The 18,717-nt window shown below is 42.4% G+C and overlaps 1 protein-coding gene and 1 pseudogene across 1 annotated transcript in view; one reads left to right on the top strand and one right to left on the bottom strand.

Moving 5' to 3' along the window:
• PTGFR (prostaglandin F receptor) overlaps nt 1-17,946 on the bottom strand; it is a 51,568-nt gene extending 33,622 nt beyond the window's left edge. Inside the window, exons 1-2 of the mRNA XM_072649930.1 lie at nt 17,633-17,946; nt 13,647-14,522 (exon numbers count right to left, since the gene is read on the bottom strand). Coding sequence (XP_072506031.1) covers nt 13,647-14,444 — 798 coding nt within the window. The 5' untranslated portion in view covers nt 14,445-14,522; nt 17,633-17,946. The remainder of the gene's footprint in view (nt 1-13,646; nt 14,523-17,632) is intronic.
• On the top strand, nt 4,814-10,055 carry LOC140522019 (isocitrate dehydrogenase [NADP], mitochondrial-like; annotated as a pseudogene).
• Nucleotides 17,947-18,717: the final 771 nt, after the last annotated feature.

Below are 18,717 nucleotides of genomic sequence, written 5' to 3'. Positions count from 1 at the left end.
GTGACTTTCTTACAAATATATATACATTTGAGACTCTGCACTAACTAAAGTTAGAAGGGGGTGAGCCTTAGCTAGGCTTTGGACAGAGCCACCATCTTGGATGGCTCTTCACATTCTTGAGGTCTAATAAAAATGCCTAATGTCTTCAGTCAGCACTTTTCTCTTAATTTTTATGCCCATGTGTATTTTATGGTAAATGGACTCCACATGATCTCGGTTCATTTACACTTAGATCATTGAAATGCTGTTTTGTAACAATTGTCTCAATGTCTAAGGCAGTTTTAGGCCTTTTTATAGCTTTCTTCTTAAAAACAGGAAGACATCTAGTGCCAGGATGACATGATATTAAAATATCAAGTGATTCCAATTTGGAATCCTAATTCATGCCTATGAATTCTGTGTGCATTCTCAGAGGTGTCTTTTCCTTAATCAAGGCATGACTTGTGGACCGATTTCACCCAGAGATTTATAACAGGCCCTTGTGAGCCTCTCCTGCTCCAGGCCTATGTTCCTATGATCCTAAAAGTGTAAAACACAGTACTAAATCCAGGTGACTGACATACATGCCATAGAGTCATGGGTGTTTCATGGGGCCTTAACAGTGTTGCATTCCTACTCCTGTCAAGCATTCCTAGATTTAGCACTTATAGCTTTAGGTTTAGAGTGACCAGTGACTTCATTTTCTTGGGGCTCAGTTCCCTCATCTGTGAAATGAGGGGGTGGACTAGGTGATCTCTGAGGTCCCTTCCAGAAATTAATCCTATAGCCCTATGGACCACTTACTACCATACAACAATTTGTCTGGGCCTTTGTGGTTAAGTCTTAGGATACTGCTTAATGCGTAGAGATCTGCTGATTAGCTCTGAGTCACACAGAACATAAGATTCTGAGGTGCAATTTGAATCCAGGACTTCCTGGATCCAATTCTAGCCCTTCAGCCACAACTCTACATGCTTCTCATATGTGAAATGGGAATTATCATATTTATGCCAGCTGCATCACTGGGTTGCTACTTGTAAAACCTCTAAAGGCTACCATGGTATGGTGACATAAGGCTGGTATTGGAGTAAGAGAGTTTGGGCTCTATTTCCAGCTGTGCTATTGATGAGCCCTGCAACTGTGGGCACATGATCTAACTCCAGGGGTCTCAGTTTTCACACCTAACAAATGAGGGGTTTAGAGAACCCTCAAAATCCATTCTAACTCTGACTCCTGTGGTAATTATAATCTGGAAGACCCATGAAATCACTTTTGGAGTTCAACTTCTGTGATGGAAGGACTAGGCCAAAATGTGCTTGTCTTTCACTCAAGTTACACAGGCAAATGCAGCCATATCAATTCAATGGTTTCTCTGGCCAAAACCCAAAATGACAGGATCCAGTTTTGCATGACCTTCAAACACTAGCAATGAGATGAGTCTTTTGTCTTTTGTCAATGAGAGTCTGAGATTATACAGAATGATCCATATTGAAGTTCAGTTTTGCCTTGTCTGAGGGACTGGCTATAAGCAGATGAAAATGAAGGAGCTCTTAACTTCAGCTCACCCCTACATTGAACCTCACATTGAATCAAAATGACCTTAACGTCCTCCGCAAAAACCCAAATGTCTACAGATCATCACGAGGTTTGTTCAAACCAAAGTCAGTTTTGTTCAAACCAGAATCTCAAGGGCAGGCACTTAGGTCAGAAGAGATGAAGGGTAGAGCCCTCAGCTAGCCACACCAGCAGAGACAGTACATACCAATGGGCTTAAATGATAATTATGATATGATAGGTTCTAAGACTTAATGTAATTAGATCCTTACATCATCACCCTCAAGACCATTATCCACAGGAAATGCAATATTGAGGTCAAGGATTTTTGAAGGGAAGGGTTGTTGGGGGGAGAGGTGACTTTTGGCTTTTCCTCCTGACCAAAATGCCATCTGGGGAAGAACTCCTTGGGACAGAAACTCCCTCCACTGATTGTCAGGATGAACTAGGGGAGGTTAAGACAAAATAATGATAGCACACATTTCTATGGTATCTTAAGGTCTGCAAAGTGCTTTACAAACGTGATTTCATTTGATCCTCCCAACATTGGGAGGAAGGGGATATTATTATCTCCATTTTACAAATGAGGAAACTAAGGCAAACAGAGATTAAGTTACTTGCCCAAAGTGATACAGCTAGTAAGTGTCTGTGACTGGTTTTGAACTCAGGTCTTTGACTCCAGGTTGAGCCTCATAAGAGATTATCCCCAAGGCCACTGGCTGGTATATGCTGATATAGGATTTGAACTCAGTTTTTCTAGACTCTTTTCACCATGCCATATTCCCTCTCATGGTCAACCTTCATAGATTTTAATTTCCAGTAATGTGGCTCTGAGGTTCCATCTACATGAGAGTCAACATCCCACAAAAATGCTAAATGTCAGAATGATGAATTCTTGGAATAAACTAACCAGACTCACCATCCAGACATTGTGACCCTGGACTCAACTGCAGGGACAGGTCAGAGTCCTGATCCTTTGATAAAGCCAGGGCTAGCAGAGCATGAATTCACACTGAGAGATCAATCTCCACAATCTGTCCTCATCAAGAAAGAGAAACTACCACTTCACCTCCAGGGAAAATGCCATAGCCACTAAAAGAATGGGAAACAGAGAGCAAGTCAGCCTCCAAGCTGGGGAAACCTGGGCCATGTCCCACCTCAGAGCCATCCTGACTGTGCAACCCTGAGTAAGTCTTTTTACTTTTCTTGGCTCCAGATCATGCTCTCAGAGCAGAGTGAACACCAACCTATACTGGAAGAGGCCATTTTCTCATCCAAGGAATTATGTACATTAATGAAATCATAGGTCAGGTCCTGATCTGATAGGTGTCTACAGGCCTTTCCAGTTTCCTCTAATTCAAGAGTCCATGAACTGGTGGTTGATTTGTTTGTTTGATAACTGCTTCAGCAGAATTGATTTCCTTTATAACCCTATTTATTTTAATAGACACATTTAGAAACATTATCCTGGGGGGAAGGCTCCACCAGAGGGTCAATGACCCAACAAATGGCCAAGAACCCCGGATTTGTGCATTTCTTGTTCCCCCTGTAGCAGGCAGTCTCCTTGAGAACACGACCTATTTTTCAGTGTTTTTGCAGGACCTAACATGGTGCCTGGCACATGGTAGGTGATTAATAAATACTTGTCAGATTGAATGGAGCTGTATCCTTCCACTTCTGACATGAGAAAGAAAACAAGACCCTGGTTCTGACCTTTCCTGGACTTACTCACCATCATGTACATAAGACTTTGGTTCACTAACTGGTAAGACTTTGTCTCATCCCTTGACATTCATTCCTAGGACTCCAATTACACTCAACCTGTGTGAGCTCATGTACTCAATGCTGCCATTAGCTGAAGTCATGAAATGCACCCTATACTATGCATGCAGATCAGATACAACACATCTATGTAGACATGTATAGCATGAAGAGCATGTACAGAATGTTTGGTTTGAAATCTCCAGCAAATGTCTTGTTGACATTTTTTCTCGCATAGAAACATCATAAGAATGATTTTAAGATTTGTTTATACAGAGAAAGTGAATCAACAAGGCAAAACAAGAAACAAGTCTGGAATTGTTAAAATAACAGAGACTCTTGTTACTGAAATAAATTCTAAAGTAATGAAAATCAGATTTTCTCGCAGGTTCCAATGAGGTGATCTGATTGAGTGAATGTAGCCAAAGGAGGCACATTTAAAACTGCTCAATTTAGTTAAGGTAAGGCATAAGAAGCAAGTGTTTATTTAATAAGCATTTATTAAGCACTTCATTTGAGGCAGCCATACAATGACCAAAAAAATGAACAATCTCTGTGCCCTCAAGCTCATTCCAAAGGATACAACTTGAGTTAGTGCCCTGAGGACAAGGACAGGGTTAGAACCTAGTCCTGGAATTTCATTGACCTAGGGAATTACCCAATAAGAAAAGTCCCTCTTCCAACACAGGTGGGCATCTTCTCTGAAGAAGAGTTGTAGAGATCTGTCTAGAATGCTAAGAGGTTAACTGATTTGTCCAGATTCGCACAGGTCTTTCCAGATTACAATCTGCTTACTGCCCTCAGTCACATGATTTAAAATCCCCTCAGAAACATCCTAGCTATGTGACTCTGGCTAAGTCATTGTCGATGTCGCAAGACAACTCCACAAGATGATCAGTTAAAAATGAGTTTCAGAGCTGTCCCAGTGGAGAGAGCTTCGGCCCTGCACCACCCCTCCCCCAAAAGAAAAAAAAGGACAAAAATATTGTCATATTCTTTATTAAAAGTAATACTATGAATCAGTCACTTTTTAAAGCTTCAATATTTCACCAAATGCTGTTTCTATAAAGAAAAATTAACCATGTTCACTTAAAAATTCTAACAACTCATTGGTCATTTTTATCTTGGCCGTACATCAGTGACTCAAGATAAATTTTAAGAAGTCAAGAGTAGCACCGACTCTCGATTCGCGCGAGCTCACAAGCAAGCAGGTGCGCTTTTCAGAAATGAAACCGGCGCGTTTTGGAACGGTAAAAACTAGAAACAAAGTAGCTGTCCACTGAGGGAAGAGTTGGGATTAGATACACTGTGGCACAGCTCCCCGAGGGAGACGCAATGTTATTGCCCTCTAAGAAACAAGGACTGTGAAGAACTTGGGAAAGTGGGACAACTTAACACGCACCGAAGTAAAACAAAGGAAACGGAACCTGGAACACAACAGACACAACTACCACAACAAAGTAACTAGAAAGGACGTAGCCATCCACCAAAGCCCGGTGCCGAGCCCTGGGGATTGAGAATGGCCAAGCCGGGCTACCTCGCGCCCATGGCAAAAGAGACGGCCGGACGGTTGCGGACCCAGGCAGACTCTGGGCGGCTTGGGGGGTTAGGGTGCTCTTCTCATTTTCGTCCATTGTCACAAGGGGTGACTCTCTGGGCAGTGAAAAAACAGGACAGGAGATCGAAAAAGATAAGAAGTCAGTGAGCATGCTTTAAATGATAATTAAACTAAATAATAAGCTTAGCTGTAATTTTGAATTGTAATTTTATTTTGAATTTAATGTAGTAGAATTGTGGAAAGGGGTGATTGCCCATGAAACTGCAGATTACAACAAACTATTATGTACAACTTGCTATTCCTTTTAAATATATATTAAAGTCATCACGTAACTTTCTTTTCCCCCTCTCCCACCCTGATGGCTATCATTAAACACAAATACATATACATACATAAAATCATTCTACACAAACTTCTGGTTATCAGATCTTTTTCTGGACGTGGGTAACATCTTCTTTCATTATTCCTCTGTAGTTGATTTGAGTATTTATAATACTCAGAATGACTTAGTTGTTCAAAGTTACTTACTTAGTTATAAGCTAAAACATCTACTTCCGTCTCTGATCTTTTCTTGTCAATTCACATTTACATGGTCATTTGGTTTCAAAGTAGGTGTCTGATAGACAGAGACAGATAAATAGGTACATAGATAGGTAGATAGATAGATAATAAGTAGGTAAAGTCAGAGTTAGGGTTATAAATGGATAATAGGTTGGTCATCAATAGGTAAGTGGATGATAGATGGACAGATATTATAGATGATAAACAAATTAAACAGATAAATAAACAGAAAGACAAATAGAAGGACAAGAGCTCCTTGAACACAGGACTCACTTTTGTGTTTCTATTCCTAGCACCTTAAATGGTAGAGAGTAGGTGTTTTGTAAATGCTTAGTGACTGGTTAATTGGTAAAATGCAGGCTTCTAAATTTAGTGGGTGGGCACCTGCATGTTAAAGAAGAATTCATTAATTTACATTTAGTGAATCCTCAAGGAAAACAGTACAGCATAATAGTGCAGAAGAACTCATTCCCATGGAGTCCAGGTGCAGAATGAGGCATATGTTTCCAAAACATTGAAAATAAAGAAATTGCGATCAGAATAGGAAATGAGGTAATAAAACTATTTCTTTTTGCAGAAGTTAGGATGATATACTTAGAAAATTCCAGACTCAGCTAAAAAGTTAATTGAAACCATTATTAAGTTTAGGAAAGTAGTAACATATAAAGTAAATCCACATAAATCATCAGCATTCCTATATATCACAAATAAGATGTTGCAAGAAGAAATTGAAAATAACTCTAGACAGTATAAAATACCTGAGAGTACACCTGCAAAAATTAAGAACTATATGAACAAAATTATTTTTAAAAAATTTATGCAAATGATATTTGTAGATTTAAATAATTGGAGAAATATTAAAAATTTATGGGTAGGCAGGGTCAGCATAATAAAAATGGCAATTTTATCTAATTTATATATTCAATGTCATCCCAATTAAAATTGCCAAAAAAAATTTTACTTAATTAGAAAAAAAAATAAAATTCATTAAGGAAAACAAAAAGTCAAAAATATCAAAGGAACTAATGAAAAAAGTAAAGAGGTTTAGCAGTACCCAATCTTAAACTATATTATAAGGTTATGATTATCAAAACCATCTGTTATTGGCTAAGAAATAGAACGGTAGATCAATGGAACAAAGTAGACCTACAATCTACAGTGGCAAATGACTATAATAACCTTGTGTTTGACAAGTGTAAAGACAAGTTTTGGAAATAAGAATTCATTATTTGGCAAAAAAAATTTTAAAAAGTTGGGAAAGCTAGAAAGCAGCCTGTAAGAAATTTAGCATAGACCAATATCACACCCCATTCACCAAGATAAAGTCAAAATGAACATTTGACCAAGATATAATGAGAGAGATTACAAGAAAATAAGAACATGGACTATATTACTAATCAGACATGGATAGATGAATAATTCATGAATAAACAAGAGATAGAGAGCAAAGTGAGGTATAAAATGGATAATTTCAATCATATTAAAATTTTAAAAGATTTTTGTACAAATAAAACAAATATAGGCGAGATCAGAGGGAAAGCAGAAAATTGTGTCTGTGGGGAGGGAAGAGTGGGAATATTGTAGGCAGTTTCTTAGATGGTCTTCTATCAAATATATAAAGATTATCAAATCTATAAGAACGTGAGTTATTCCCCAATTGATAAATGGTCAATAGATAGGAACAGGGAATTTTTCAATGAAGAAATCCAAACAATCTTTAATCACATAAAAATGCTCTGAATCATTATAGAATCGAGCAATGTAAATTAAAACAATCTTGAGGTATCATTTTGCACCTATCAGATTGGCTAAAATGATTGAAGGGGAAAGCAACAAATATTGGAGGGGATGTGGGAAAACTGGGACACTAATTCATTGTTAGTGGAACTGTGAACTGATTCAATTATTTTGAAGAACAATCAGGAATTATGCTCAAGGACTTATTAAACTTCCTATACCTTTTGACCCAGTAATATCATTACTAGGTCTATTTCCAAAAATAATTAGGGAAAAGAGAAAGGAAGCTAAATATTCTAAAATGTTAGTATCAGCTCATTCGTGGTGGCAAAGAACTGGAATTAGGGGGATGCCCAATCACTGGGGAATGACTGAACAAGCTGTTGTACATGATTGTGATGGGTTACTACTGTGCTATAAGAACTGATGCACATGAAATAATGAAGAGGGGAGTGAGCAGAGCCAAGAGAACACTGTAAACAAGAACACTAATGTTCTTTTAAGAACAATTTTGAACAACTAAGTCATTCTGAGAATTATAAATACTCAAATCAACTACAGAGGATTTATGAAAGATGTTACCCACCTCCAGAAAAAGATCTGATAACCAGAAGTGTGTATAGAATGATTTTATGTATGTATATGTATTTGTGTTTAATGATAGCCATCGGGGTGGGGGAGGGGGAAAAGAAAGTTACGTGATGACTTTAATATATATTTAAAAGGAATAGCAAGTTGTACATAATAGTTTGTTGTAATCTGCAGTTTCATGGGCAATCACCCTTTTCCACTATTCTACTACATTAAATTCAAAATAAAATAAATTTTAAAAGAGAAAGAAGACTATGCTCAGAGTCAGAAAATCTGAGCTCAAATCTTAGTTCTACCCTGTGTGATCTGGAACAAATCACTTCACCCCTTTCAGCCCTGGTTTTCCCATTTGTAAATTGAAAGTCTCAAACTACATGACTTCTTTAGTCTCTCTCACCTCTAAATCTATGATCCTATAATTTGTATAATAACCAAAGGAAATATAGCAGGGTTATTATAAACATCTATATTTGCTAATAAAAAAAAATCATTGTCCACATGGATAAGTAAATAAAAAACAATAAGGAAATTAGTTTTCCTTGATCAAATATATGTATACAAGAACTTTGTTGTTTTTTTATGGGGGAGGGTGTGGGGAGGAGAAGAGACAAGCAAGGAAGAGTTTGGCAAAAAGAAAGAAAGGAAGAGAGAGAGGGAGGGAGGAAAGAAGGAAGGAAGGGAGGAAGGAAAGGAAGGAAGGAAGGATGAAAGAGTCCTATTTTGAATGTACAAAAGAGAAGAAGTGGCAGAAGGAACCATAGATAAACAGGCCAGCTTTGAAGGTTAGATGGAAGATATGATATATTTTAAAAGAAAAGCAGCTGTGAATCAGTGAGGTTCCCAGAAATTGGATTGCTCTATTACATCTGTGGCAATGGTTGTCTTATCTGGTGTTTATTAAGTTCCCAATACAAGATCTTTCTCCAAAAACAAAGGTGAGAACATAGTTCTGCCCTGCTGGGCAGGAGTGTCTCCATAACATTAAACTCTGGGGCACTTGAAGCACAGGAGAAAACACAAGGTGACCCAAAGGTCATTTTCTTTGGCTAAAAGACTCCATCAGTGGTTTGCTTCAGATCAGCTGGCTAGCTGCACGTCATGTGCTCCCTAGGCAGAACCTCCACCTCAGTCCTGAGCAGAAGCCCCAGAGCCTTGGCCCTGGCAGCCCTGAGCCTGCCCTTAGCGCAGTCATGCTACAACTATGCAGACAAATGAATCAATGGAGGTGAGATGACTCGAATCACCTGGCAGTTCATCAAAGTGAACCTCATCCTACCCCATGTGGATGTATAGCTCAAGTACCTTGAACTGAGGCTTCCACACTATGATCAGACAGATGATTAGGTCACCATCAACTTAGCACTAGCCACTCAGAAATATATCATGTCTGTCAAGTGTGCTACCATCACTCCAGATGTTGCCCATGTGGAAGAATTCAAGCTAAAGAAAACGTGGAAAAGCCCCAATGGGACAATAAGGAACATTTTAGGGGGAACTGTATTGAGGGAACCTATCATCTGCAAGAACATCCTTCAACTTGTTCCTGGTTGGATGAAACCAATCACCATTGGCAGGCATGCACATGGTCATCAGTCCAAGGCCACTGACTTTGTTGTAGACAAGGCAGACATTTTCAAGATGGAGTTTATTCCCAAAGATGGAAGTGTTGTAAAGGAATGGGAAGTATTCAACTTCCCTGCTGGAGTTGTGGGTATGGGCATGTACAACAATGATGAGTCTGTCTCAGATTTTGCACATAGTTACTGCCAGTATGCCATCCAGAAGAACTGGCCCCTCTACATGAGCACCAAGAACACCATCCTAAAGGTATGTGATGTGACTTCAAAGTCATCTTCCAGGAAATCTTTGACAAGCACTACAAGACAGTTTTTGACAAGAACATTATTTGGTATGAACACTGACCATTGACGACATGGTATCCAAAGTGCTCAAGTTTTCAGGTGGTTTTGTCTGGGCCTGCAAGAATTATGATGGCGATGTGCAGTCTGACATACTAGTCCAGGGCTTTGGTTGCCTTGGCCTGAGAACTTCAGTGCTGGTCTGCCCAGATGGGAAGACCATTGAGGCAGGGGCAACCCTTGGAACTGTCACTTGACATTACAGAGAGCTCCAGAAGGGCCAACCCACTAGCACCAATCCCATTGCCAGCATCTTTGCCTGAACAAGAGGTTTAGAGCACCTAGGAAAGGGGGACAGTAACCAGGACTTAATTAGATTCACACAGACTCTGGAGAGAGAGTCCATGAAAATTTGGAACAGAAAACGTGTGCTGGGGATACTTTTTATAAGATAGGGGGTTGGATTGTTTTTAAAGATTTGTTTTCCCTAAAGGGTGTGTGAGGTATGAGTTTTGAGGTATGTTTTTCTCAGCCAAAGTTGATGTTTCACATACTGTCATTTATATGCCATCCTCTGAACACACTGTGCCGTATTTAGTTAATAAACTCTCTTTACCAAAAAAAAAAAAAAAGGCTCCACCAGTAGTGCCCTTCCCCATGCAACCTTGAAAGCAAAATGGCTGCCTTTTCCCAGAGTGATTTTATTCTCTGATTCTAAAAAGCTTTGAAAACAAAAACGCAGTAGAAGTGAGGTCTCCCTTACCAACTGCTTTGTACCACCACCACTGCCTTTCTATACAAGATGTTCCCCGGAAATGTGGAAAGAATTCTCCCAGGAAACTTTATTTCAGGAACTTCTATGGCTATCAGTGGATTTTTATTTTGTTTTCTTTTTGCATTTTGATGCATTTTGCATCAAATTCTCAGACTGATCTGATTAGGAATAGGACAGAAAGACCTAATGACCTGGACCTTGACCAAAACTCCAAGCAGAAGTAGGGCCAAAATGGACAAGAAACCAGATCTCATCAAAAGAAGCCACCAGAGGATGAGGAGCTCCATCAATGGCCAGTCAGCACCTGCTCTGGTCTGACCAGAAGAAGGCTTCTACATGCACCAGACAGAAAGGTTCAGAATGAAGTCATTTCACTGGAGCTTTAAGTAATTCATTGCCAAACAGAAGTGAAACATCAGTGAGACCATTGCCAATGGAAGTGATACTTCATCAAAACAGGACAATGCCACAGAACTATTCTGATGGTCACAAACTTGTCCTATTTGGAAACACTGTCCATAATCACAATGAATTCCAGTGTCTCAATTTTCAAATTAAAAGAAAACACAATTCTCAGAAAGGAAAGGTGAATGGGACACTGGAATGAGCAGGGGGCTACTTCAATGAGGATGTTCAGTTCTGTTCTTTTACAATCTTCTCATTCCTCTAGGGAAGGGTAAAAATAAATATTGAGTCTAAACAGACAAAGTAGAAAATTAAGGCAGTTATCCAGCTAATTTAAAACAAATAGAAAACAGAAGCTGGACTTGAGGCCTCAGTTATCCAAATGGGCTCTCATCATGAACAAAGACAGTTTGTTGTGTTGATGTTTTCTACAGTTTTATTAAGTTGTTGACAATATTGACATAGTTCTCCCCTCCCCTTCCATATTTCTTCCTCTGAGTCCTACATTAATTTCATTTATGATTTAATTTATTCATTGTGAAAACCTTTTTTCTGAAAATATTTCTGGCTCTGAGAAAAATCTATTCAGATTCTAGATGTAGCACTGGATCAATCAGTCCAGTTGCCTCATTTTACAGATAAGGAGACTGAGACCTGGGAAGCTCAGTTGAGACAGGTTTAAATTCAGAGAAGACTTTGCTGGTCTCCCCCTCTCACTTTTCAGACATGGACAATTAAGGACTCTGAAGGATAAGAGAGTTGCTCAGGGTCATGCTGGGAGTGGGTGGCTCTGACTCCAAATCCCACCCTCTTTCAATTGCACAAAGAAGCAAACTCTGACATCCCTAAAAATCAGTCCACAACAAGAAGGAAAAGTTGATTATTAAGTCAATGGAAACTCCAGCATATTCCAAAAGATTCTTCCTGTCTTCCATCTAAAGAGCAGACACTAGACCCAGATTAACACTTGCTTTATGCATGGCAATGTGGAAAGCCTGACAAAGGAAATGGTGAGAAAGCACTCCAGTATCTCTGCCAAGAACTGCCCCCCATTGGGTCATGGAGAGTCAGGCATGACAGAAACAACTGAACAACAACATTAGCTCACTCTCCACTCATTCAATCAACAAGCAATTAGTGAGTACCTACTATATGCCCACACTGTGCTTAGCACTTTTACACAAATGACTTCATCTTATCCTCACAACAAGCCTGTGAGGTAGGTGCTGCTATTAGCTCCAGTTTTACAGTTGAGAAAACTAAGAACAACAAGGTTGTGACTTGCCCAGGGCCACTCAACTGGTGAATGTCAGGAAGGACTTGAATCCTGGTCTTCCTGATCCCAAGGCTAGCCCTCCTATCCACTACCTTACTTAGAGTCAGATAGCTAGTAAGTATCTGGGACAGGATTCAAAACCAGGTCTTCCCAACTCCAAATGCAACAGTCTAGCCATGACTATGGTGGTCTAAATCTGACCCTGAGCCCTTGGAGAAGCAGGATCCTGAAAGACTACATAATACCAGAGCTACTTTCTGAGCAGTATAATGAATTCCCATAGCTTCAGGGAAACAGGAGGCTCATTTTGTCCTGGTATGGACCTCCACTTATCACATCCTACCACAGCTGTCACTCTTCAGACATTAAAAGTTATACCAATATTAAGAAATGATCAGACAGCAAGAGTTCCTGACTTTGGGTCCATAAACCCCTACCAGGCCAATTTCCAGGTATCCTTGAACTTGGATGGGAAGAATTACCCTCTTCCTTTTGACTGTGGCTGAGTTCCTTGTAATCAGATGCACTTATTCCAAGTAGCTATTTATCCTAAAAGGGCAGCTGTCATAGGCTGCATCAGACCTCCAAGGGACCCAAGGATACAAACAATGCTGACAAGTCCCTCTTTTACTGGAATTTAGTGGATAACAAAGATCAGATCACCTTATTAACCAATGTCCTTTATCCCTTAAGCTTTACTATAGTCACTAATTCCCAGACTGATCCTGGACAGATGCCTATGGTAAAGCACAAAAGGTGATGGATTCTGGATCCAAATCCTTATTCTCAATTCCTGATGGCAGGACCTACTTCTCCTTTATGGCCCTCAGTTTCCTCATCTGCAAAATGATGGAGTGACCTCTGTGACCTCAAATGTCTCTTCCAACTCCAAATCTAGGATCCCAGATCTCAGTTTCCATGTCTATAACATTACAGAGTTGGACTGCCTGACCCTGAAGGTTCCTGCCAGTTCTAAATCTATGACTCTGTGGCTACACCATCCCTGGCAATCTGGTTTCTGGCTTAATTCAATGTATAAGTAAGGCACAAACTGTTTCTTCTGCCTAATCCCAAGACTTGCTTTAATTTCCTATTTCCCTCGACAAGTAAAGTCCCTGTCATTCTATGCTTAGAATCAGACAATTGGCAGGTGGTTCCTACACAACTGGATTTGTTCATGCAGTTTTCAATGAAGTCTCTCAATCCTCAATTTGCTCCAGTAGTCAAAGCAATTAGTCAGCACTGACTGAGTCAGGCACTGTGCTAGGTGCTAGAATAATTTTTTAAAAAAATAATAAAAAGTAAACAATCAAAACACTGATTTTTTGTGTGTCAGGAACCCAGCCAAATCCAATGAACTTCCAAACCTCATGATGAAGCCTCAGCATAACCAGGATGATATTCAGGTTAGAACTGTTTTGTAGCACATTCAAGGTATAAATGACAATAACCCTAACTCTCCTACCTGTGAAGGCAGCTGAAACAGCAAGCTTATAAGGAACTATATTTCCCATCACAGCTAACAACTGTGGAAAAGCCAACCAACACAACCTCCAACCTGGGCAGACAGGTACAGACATTAGATCTTACCAGAAAGGGACTCCAGCAAATGCAAGAGACACACATGATGGCCAAGAGCTGAATGATCATTTCCAAATGATGAGATCTGCCTTGGCGGTGCTGCTGGGTTTTGAACTTGACTCTTAGGAGAGTAATTCCCGTGATGGCATTGCACACTAGTGCAATGCCCAGGGCTAAGAGCCCCAGAAAAGCAAAGAGCAAGAGATAAAATCGGTCTTCCCAGTCTTGGATCTGCTCGGTTCTGTAGAAACACCAAGTTCGGGTCGCTTGGATCTCATAAGGTCGGAGCCCCAGGATAGGAAGCACAGCAATGAATATGGCAAAGAGGCACACGCCAGCCAGCATCATCTTCACATGCTTGGACGTCATCTTGGTGGAGTGGAATATGGGGTTGGTGACCCCAATGCACCTCTCCACAGCCATCACACTACCCAGGAAAAGGGGACACAGTCCAAAGAAAACCATGCACATGCCAAAAATGCTACATAGGACATTGGACTCATCAAAGCGGACCCAGTCCTTGTTGGAGGCATAGACAAACACAGCTATAGTTCCATTGATGAGGTGGCCAAAAAGGTCGGTAATCACCAGGCCACTGGCAAAGAGCAGGAAGGAGGCCTTGGACTTCTGCCTAAATCGCTGGTAGGCCTTCATGAGGATGGCAATGGCCAGGCTGTTGGACAGGATTCCGACTGTCATGAAGACAATGGAGAAGAAGACTGAGAGCCTGTTTTCCGTTTGGCAGGTGGTGTTAGTGAGGAGCCCTGCAGCAGGAGAAGGTGGCTGCTTGGAGGTGTTCACAGACATGGTGACCACAAAGATACAATGAGTTCTCAAGACATCATCCCCCTCTCAAGCTGAGACTGTCTTGCTGTCAGAAGGCATCTGTAGCATGGAGGAAAGAAAAGAATCCCACCAAGATTAGGAAAAGAGCAGCAGGCGTTGCTCACCTGACATTTGAAGCAGACGCTTTGCCAGGAGTTTGGTGGCTGCGAGTGCATCCTCAGCCAATCACTGGGAAGGTTGCATAATGTTCCCAAAGCACATATGCATGTGTTCTACATTCCCTTTGGCTGCCAAAAATGAGAGACTGTGTGTGGTTAAACTGTGAGCCACACCAGCAGACTGCATCTCTCTTAACGCTTTCCTGCCGAACCAACACTGGTAGGTTTGACACTCTGATATTCAGCTGACCCCAGTTGGAAAGGGGGCATTAGTCAAAAGACCTACAAATGAAATATGGAGTCAGATGATCTGGGTTGAAATTCTGGCTTTTTTTGTTTGTGACCTTAAGAAAAACACTTAGCTGCTCCAGGCTTCAGTTTCCTTGTCTGTGAACTGAGGGGTCTGGACTTCCGAAGGTCCCACTCAAGAGTAGCTGATTTTTTATCTCTTTATCCCCTACACCTAACACAATACCCTTGAGATAACGGGTGCTAATAAAGGCTAATTGATTGATTCTAAGAAAATTTACCTTCATTTGGGAGGTGACATCAAGCAGGAAAAGTGAAGCTTTGAAAAGAAATTACTGGATACACAAAAGAGAAGCAACCCTAACCTTTATGGGACTATAGACTTCAAGTGGGAAGGGACCTTAAAGGTCATCTGGTCCAAGCTCTTCATTTTACAGATGAAGAAACTGAGGATCAGAGAAGGGAAGGGACTTTCTCACAGTTACACAGGTAACAGAGGCAAGAGAGAAAGGATTTAAATCCAGGTTTTCTGATTTCTAGTTATGGTGGGCTATGATGCTGTGGTGCAGACTTCAGCACCCCTCCCTACCTTGTGAGCCTGGCTACGGAGAAAGTGAACCGGCCAGTTGAATTAACTTCCCCTTCAAGTGAACTAATCTGGAACCCTCGGGCAAGGAACGCACAGGGATAGGTTTATGTATTGAGCAGAAGAATTTTGCCATCTCCCAGAACCTCGCTGAAGGCTGATGAGGGTGTGGGGGGGGGAGAAGGGGAGAGAGGGGTCATCACATAGTCTTTTTGGAAAACCTGTGCTAGTGTGCTTTTCAGCCTAATAAAGTAGTTGTTTTCCTGCCCCCTCAGGCACCTGGTGCTCCCTGACAGCAGATGTGAAACTCCTCTGGGACACAAGCCCATCATTAGTTCTATAGACCTGCGGCTGAAGGAGCTGACAAACTCCTTGGAAGTGAAAGGATGCTAAGAAATCATCTAATCAGAAATTCTTAATCTGAGGGCCACAGATCTCCCAGGGGACTGTGGATAGATTTCAAGATGTCTGTGAAAGTGGATGGGGAAAAAAAATATGCCTTTCTTATTATCACTAACTTCTTAGTGAAATTGGCCGTTTAATTCAATTAAGAATTGGGTTTTTTTAATTATTTCGAGAAGCCCCGTAGGCTTCACCAAACTGCCCAAGGACTCCACTACACACATATAAAGTACATGCTTATTTTACAAAAGGGGAGATTAAGGTTCAGCGCGACTAAGTCACGACCATATAGATTCGTAGTTAAAAGGGCCTTCCAGGCCGATAAGAAGACTGAGGTTCTAAAAAGTTAAGGCATCGAAGTAGCAAAAGAAAGAGCCAGGATTTAACCCTAAATTCCCCGAGACCACTATCAGACTCATTTCTCTGCACCAACCTCTCCTTCTGACTGTAACGGAAAAGAAGAGACTGATCAAGGAATTTACTGGTTTCCTCTTAAATCTAGTCAGTAATTTGCTTTAAGTTGCTGAGGTTTTGTTTTTGTATTTTTCCTCTGACGAAGATGAAGAATGACCATGTGCCAAGCAGCTTCTCTAAAATCCACACAGCCCAGAGACTTTGCGGCCTCCTCAACTGTCAAGAAGAATCCGGCCCCGCGTCCCCACTGGCTTAGCGCTGCTTCTGACCGCCGTTAGGAGTTTCGTGAAAACCTGTCTACACCCTAAGGCAGATCATATTAATCGCACAAATGTTCGCATCCCATTTGAGGGACTACTCTTTGCCCCACCAGCAAGACAGAAAGTAACCAGGCTGAGGGGAAAGGAAAGGGAAGAACGAATTAACAATAGCTATTGTACGACGTCTGCTGGAGACCCTGCACCTTCGATTCTATTCGGGAGACAGGACGCAACAGATTGCGGCTGAGTTCTGAGATTAGGGATTCTCTGAATCTGTGACCACAGCGAATCCCCCAACCCATCCCCCAACCCATTCCACCCCCTTAGAATGGTGGGAAAAAAACTGGATTTTATCCCGCAGCGTCCCGCCGGGTCCACCGCGCCCGAAAGGAAGGAATTCGCTTGGCCTTTCCAGGAGAGTGTGGCTAATTGCTGGGAATTCCGGAGACGATCCTCCCGGGAGTGGGGACGACGTGGCCCCCACCACCCAGGGCTCCCTCTGTGCTCAGCTGGGCTCTTACTCACATTTAGTTCACTGTCCCCGTTACTTCCCATCCCTACCCCCAGGCCCTTCTTGCAACAGCGTCCGGCCTGCTTTCCAGCTGCCTAGGATTACTCAAGCACGCCAAAAGTGAAGAGGGAGGGATAGGAGGATGGATGGATGGATGGATGGATGGATGGATGGATGGATGGATGGATGAATTCCTAGTCAGCCACGGGAATGGAGGGGGGCTCCAGGGCTGGACAACGAGTGCAGCAGACCAAGGTGGACCTGACTGGAAGATCCAGAAAAGCTGGGGTACTGAGGAGCGTGTGGGGAATGCAGAACAGTGTCTTTCTTTCCTCCCTCGAGGGAGCCGAACCAGAAGCTGGACCACCCCCAAACCGAAGTATCTCCCCTCCTCTTTCCTTCTCCTTTTCCTTCTCCTTCCGTCTGGAATTTGACTCAAACCTGTTGCCCAAACAGACCGTCTTTCTCCAGGAGTAAGAGCTCTGTCAGCAGAAAGCCCGGCAACGTGATCCTCTATTATGGGGGAAGCTGGAGGTGGGGGTGGAGGGACGGAGAGGAAGAGGAGTTGGAAGCCGCGCGAGTACCAGCGCAGAGGTCCAAGGGTTCCTTGGCCCCAGCGGGGTAGTTACCTGGGTGCGCCCCGCAGCTCTCGGGGACGCAGGCACATCGCGCCAGTTCGGATCACATCGCGGCTCCAGGGTCCAGGCTCCAGGGTCCAGGCTCTTGGATCGGGCTGGCTACTTGGGAACCTCCGATCACACTGGAGCAGGAGCCGAGCTCTCTGGTCCTTCAGACTTCGCCTCCCCTCACCACTCTCGAAGACAGCCAGCCCCCAGCTCTGCAGGCGAAAAAGATCTGTCTGGGCTCGCCCTCAGATCCCTCCTTCTGCTTTCCCTCTTTCTCCTCCTCCTCTTTCTACTCCTCCTCGTCTCTCTCCGCCCCCCCCCACTTCGTCTCTCTCCCTACAACTGCACTTTTGCCAGAATATAGGTGGTTCGACCACCCCCCCCCCCCCAAATCCTTTTGCCAGATGAGGACAAGAGGACGCGGTTACAAAGCCAACCACAGCGGCTCACCAGCAGAACTGGCTGGGGACAGGCTGTTACAAGGTACCCTACCCAGGAGTCTACAGGCGTTAGGGAAAGTGCAGGAAGGCTGCAGAGTGGGAGTTTGGGGAGACGGATAAAGAAACCCCTAGGATGCGACTGTCATCCTCACTGGAACTGAGCTGGAGGAGGGACAGTTCTGGAACTGTCCCAATGCTCACTCACTCCCTTGGACAAGGACGTGAATTTTCAGAGTAGAAGTCACTGGGCCATCCACTTCTCCCATACTCAAGAAAGTTGCCACTGGTCCCTTCTGAAAAGACGGGGTTTAACACCCCCTCGCAGGACCTGGCATCAGTGCAAACTGCCCTTGGCTTCTGCAGCTAAAGCATAGAGGCTCAGACAAACGTTTGGCAAAGTAAGGGTTTTCACTATACCTGGGCAAAGGCGCTCCGTAAAAGGGAAATGTCTTGTTCATTGGTTCCTAACCAATGTAGGGAGGGAAGCAGGGTCGCAGAATGAGTAGCATCCCAATTTTTAGAAACTCCGTTCAGGTTGAAGATCCTATCTAATCCAAACAGGGGAACCCTGGTATTAAGTTTAAACTACACTAAGTCTTTTGCGACTGTATGTGTGAAAGTCGAGTAACTACAGGTACACATTCTATC

The sequence above is a fragment of the Notamacropus eugenii genome, chromosome 2 (assembly GCF_028372415.1).
Source record: "Notamacropus eugenii isolate mMacEug1 chromosome 2, mMacEug1.pri_v2, whole genome shotgun sequence".
Classification (NCBI taxonomy): domain Eukaryota; kingdom Metazoa; phylum Chordata; class Mammalia; order Diprotodontia; family Macropodidae; genus Notamacropus; species Notamacropus eugenii.
The sequence above is the reverse complement of the archived record's forward strand: the minus strand, read 5'-3'. Positions and strand labels throughout refer to the sequence as shown.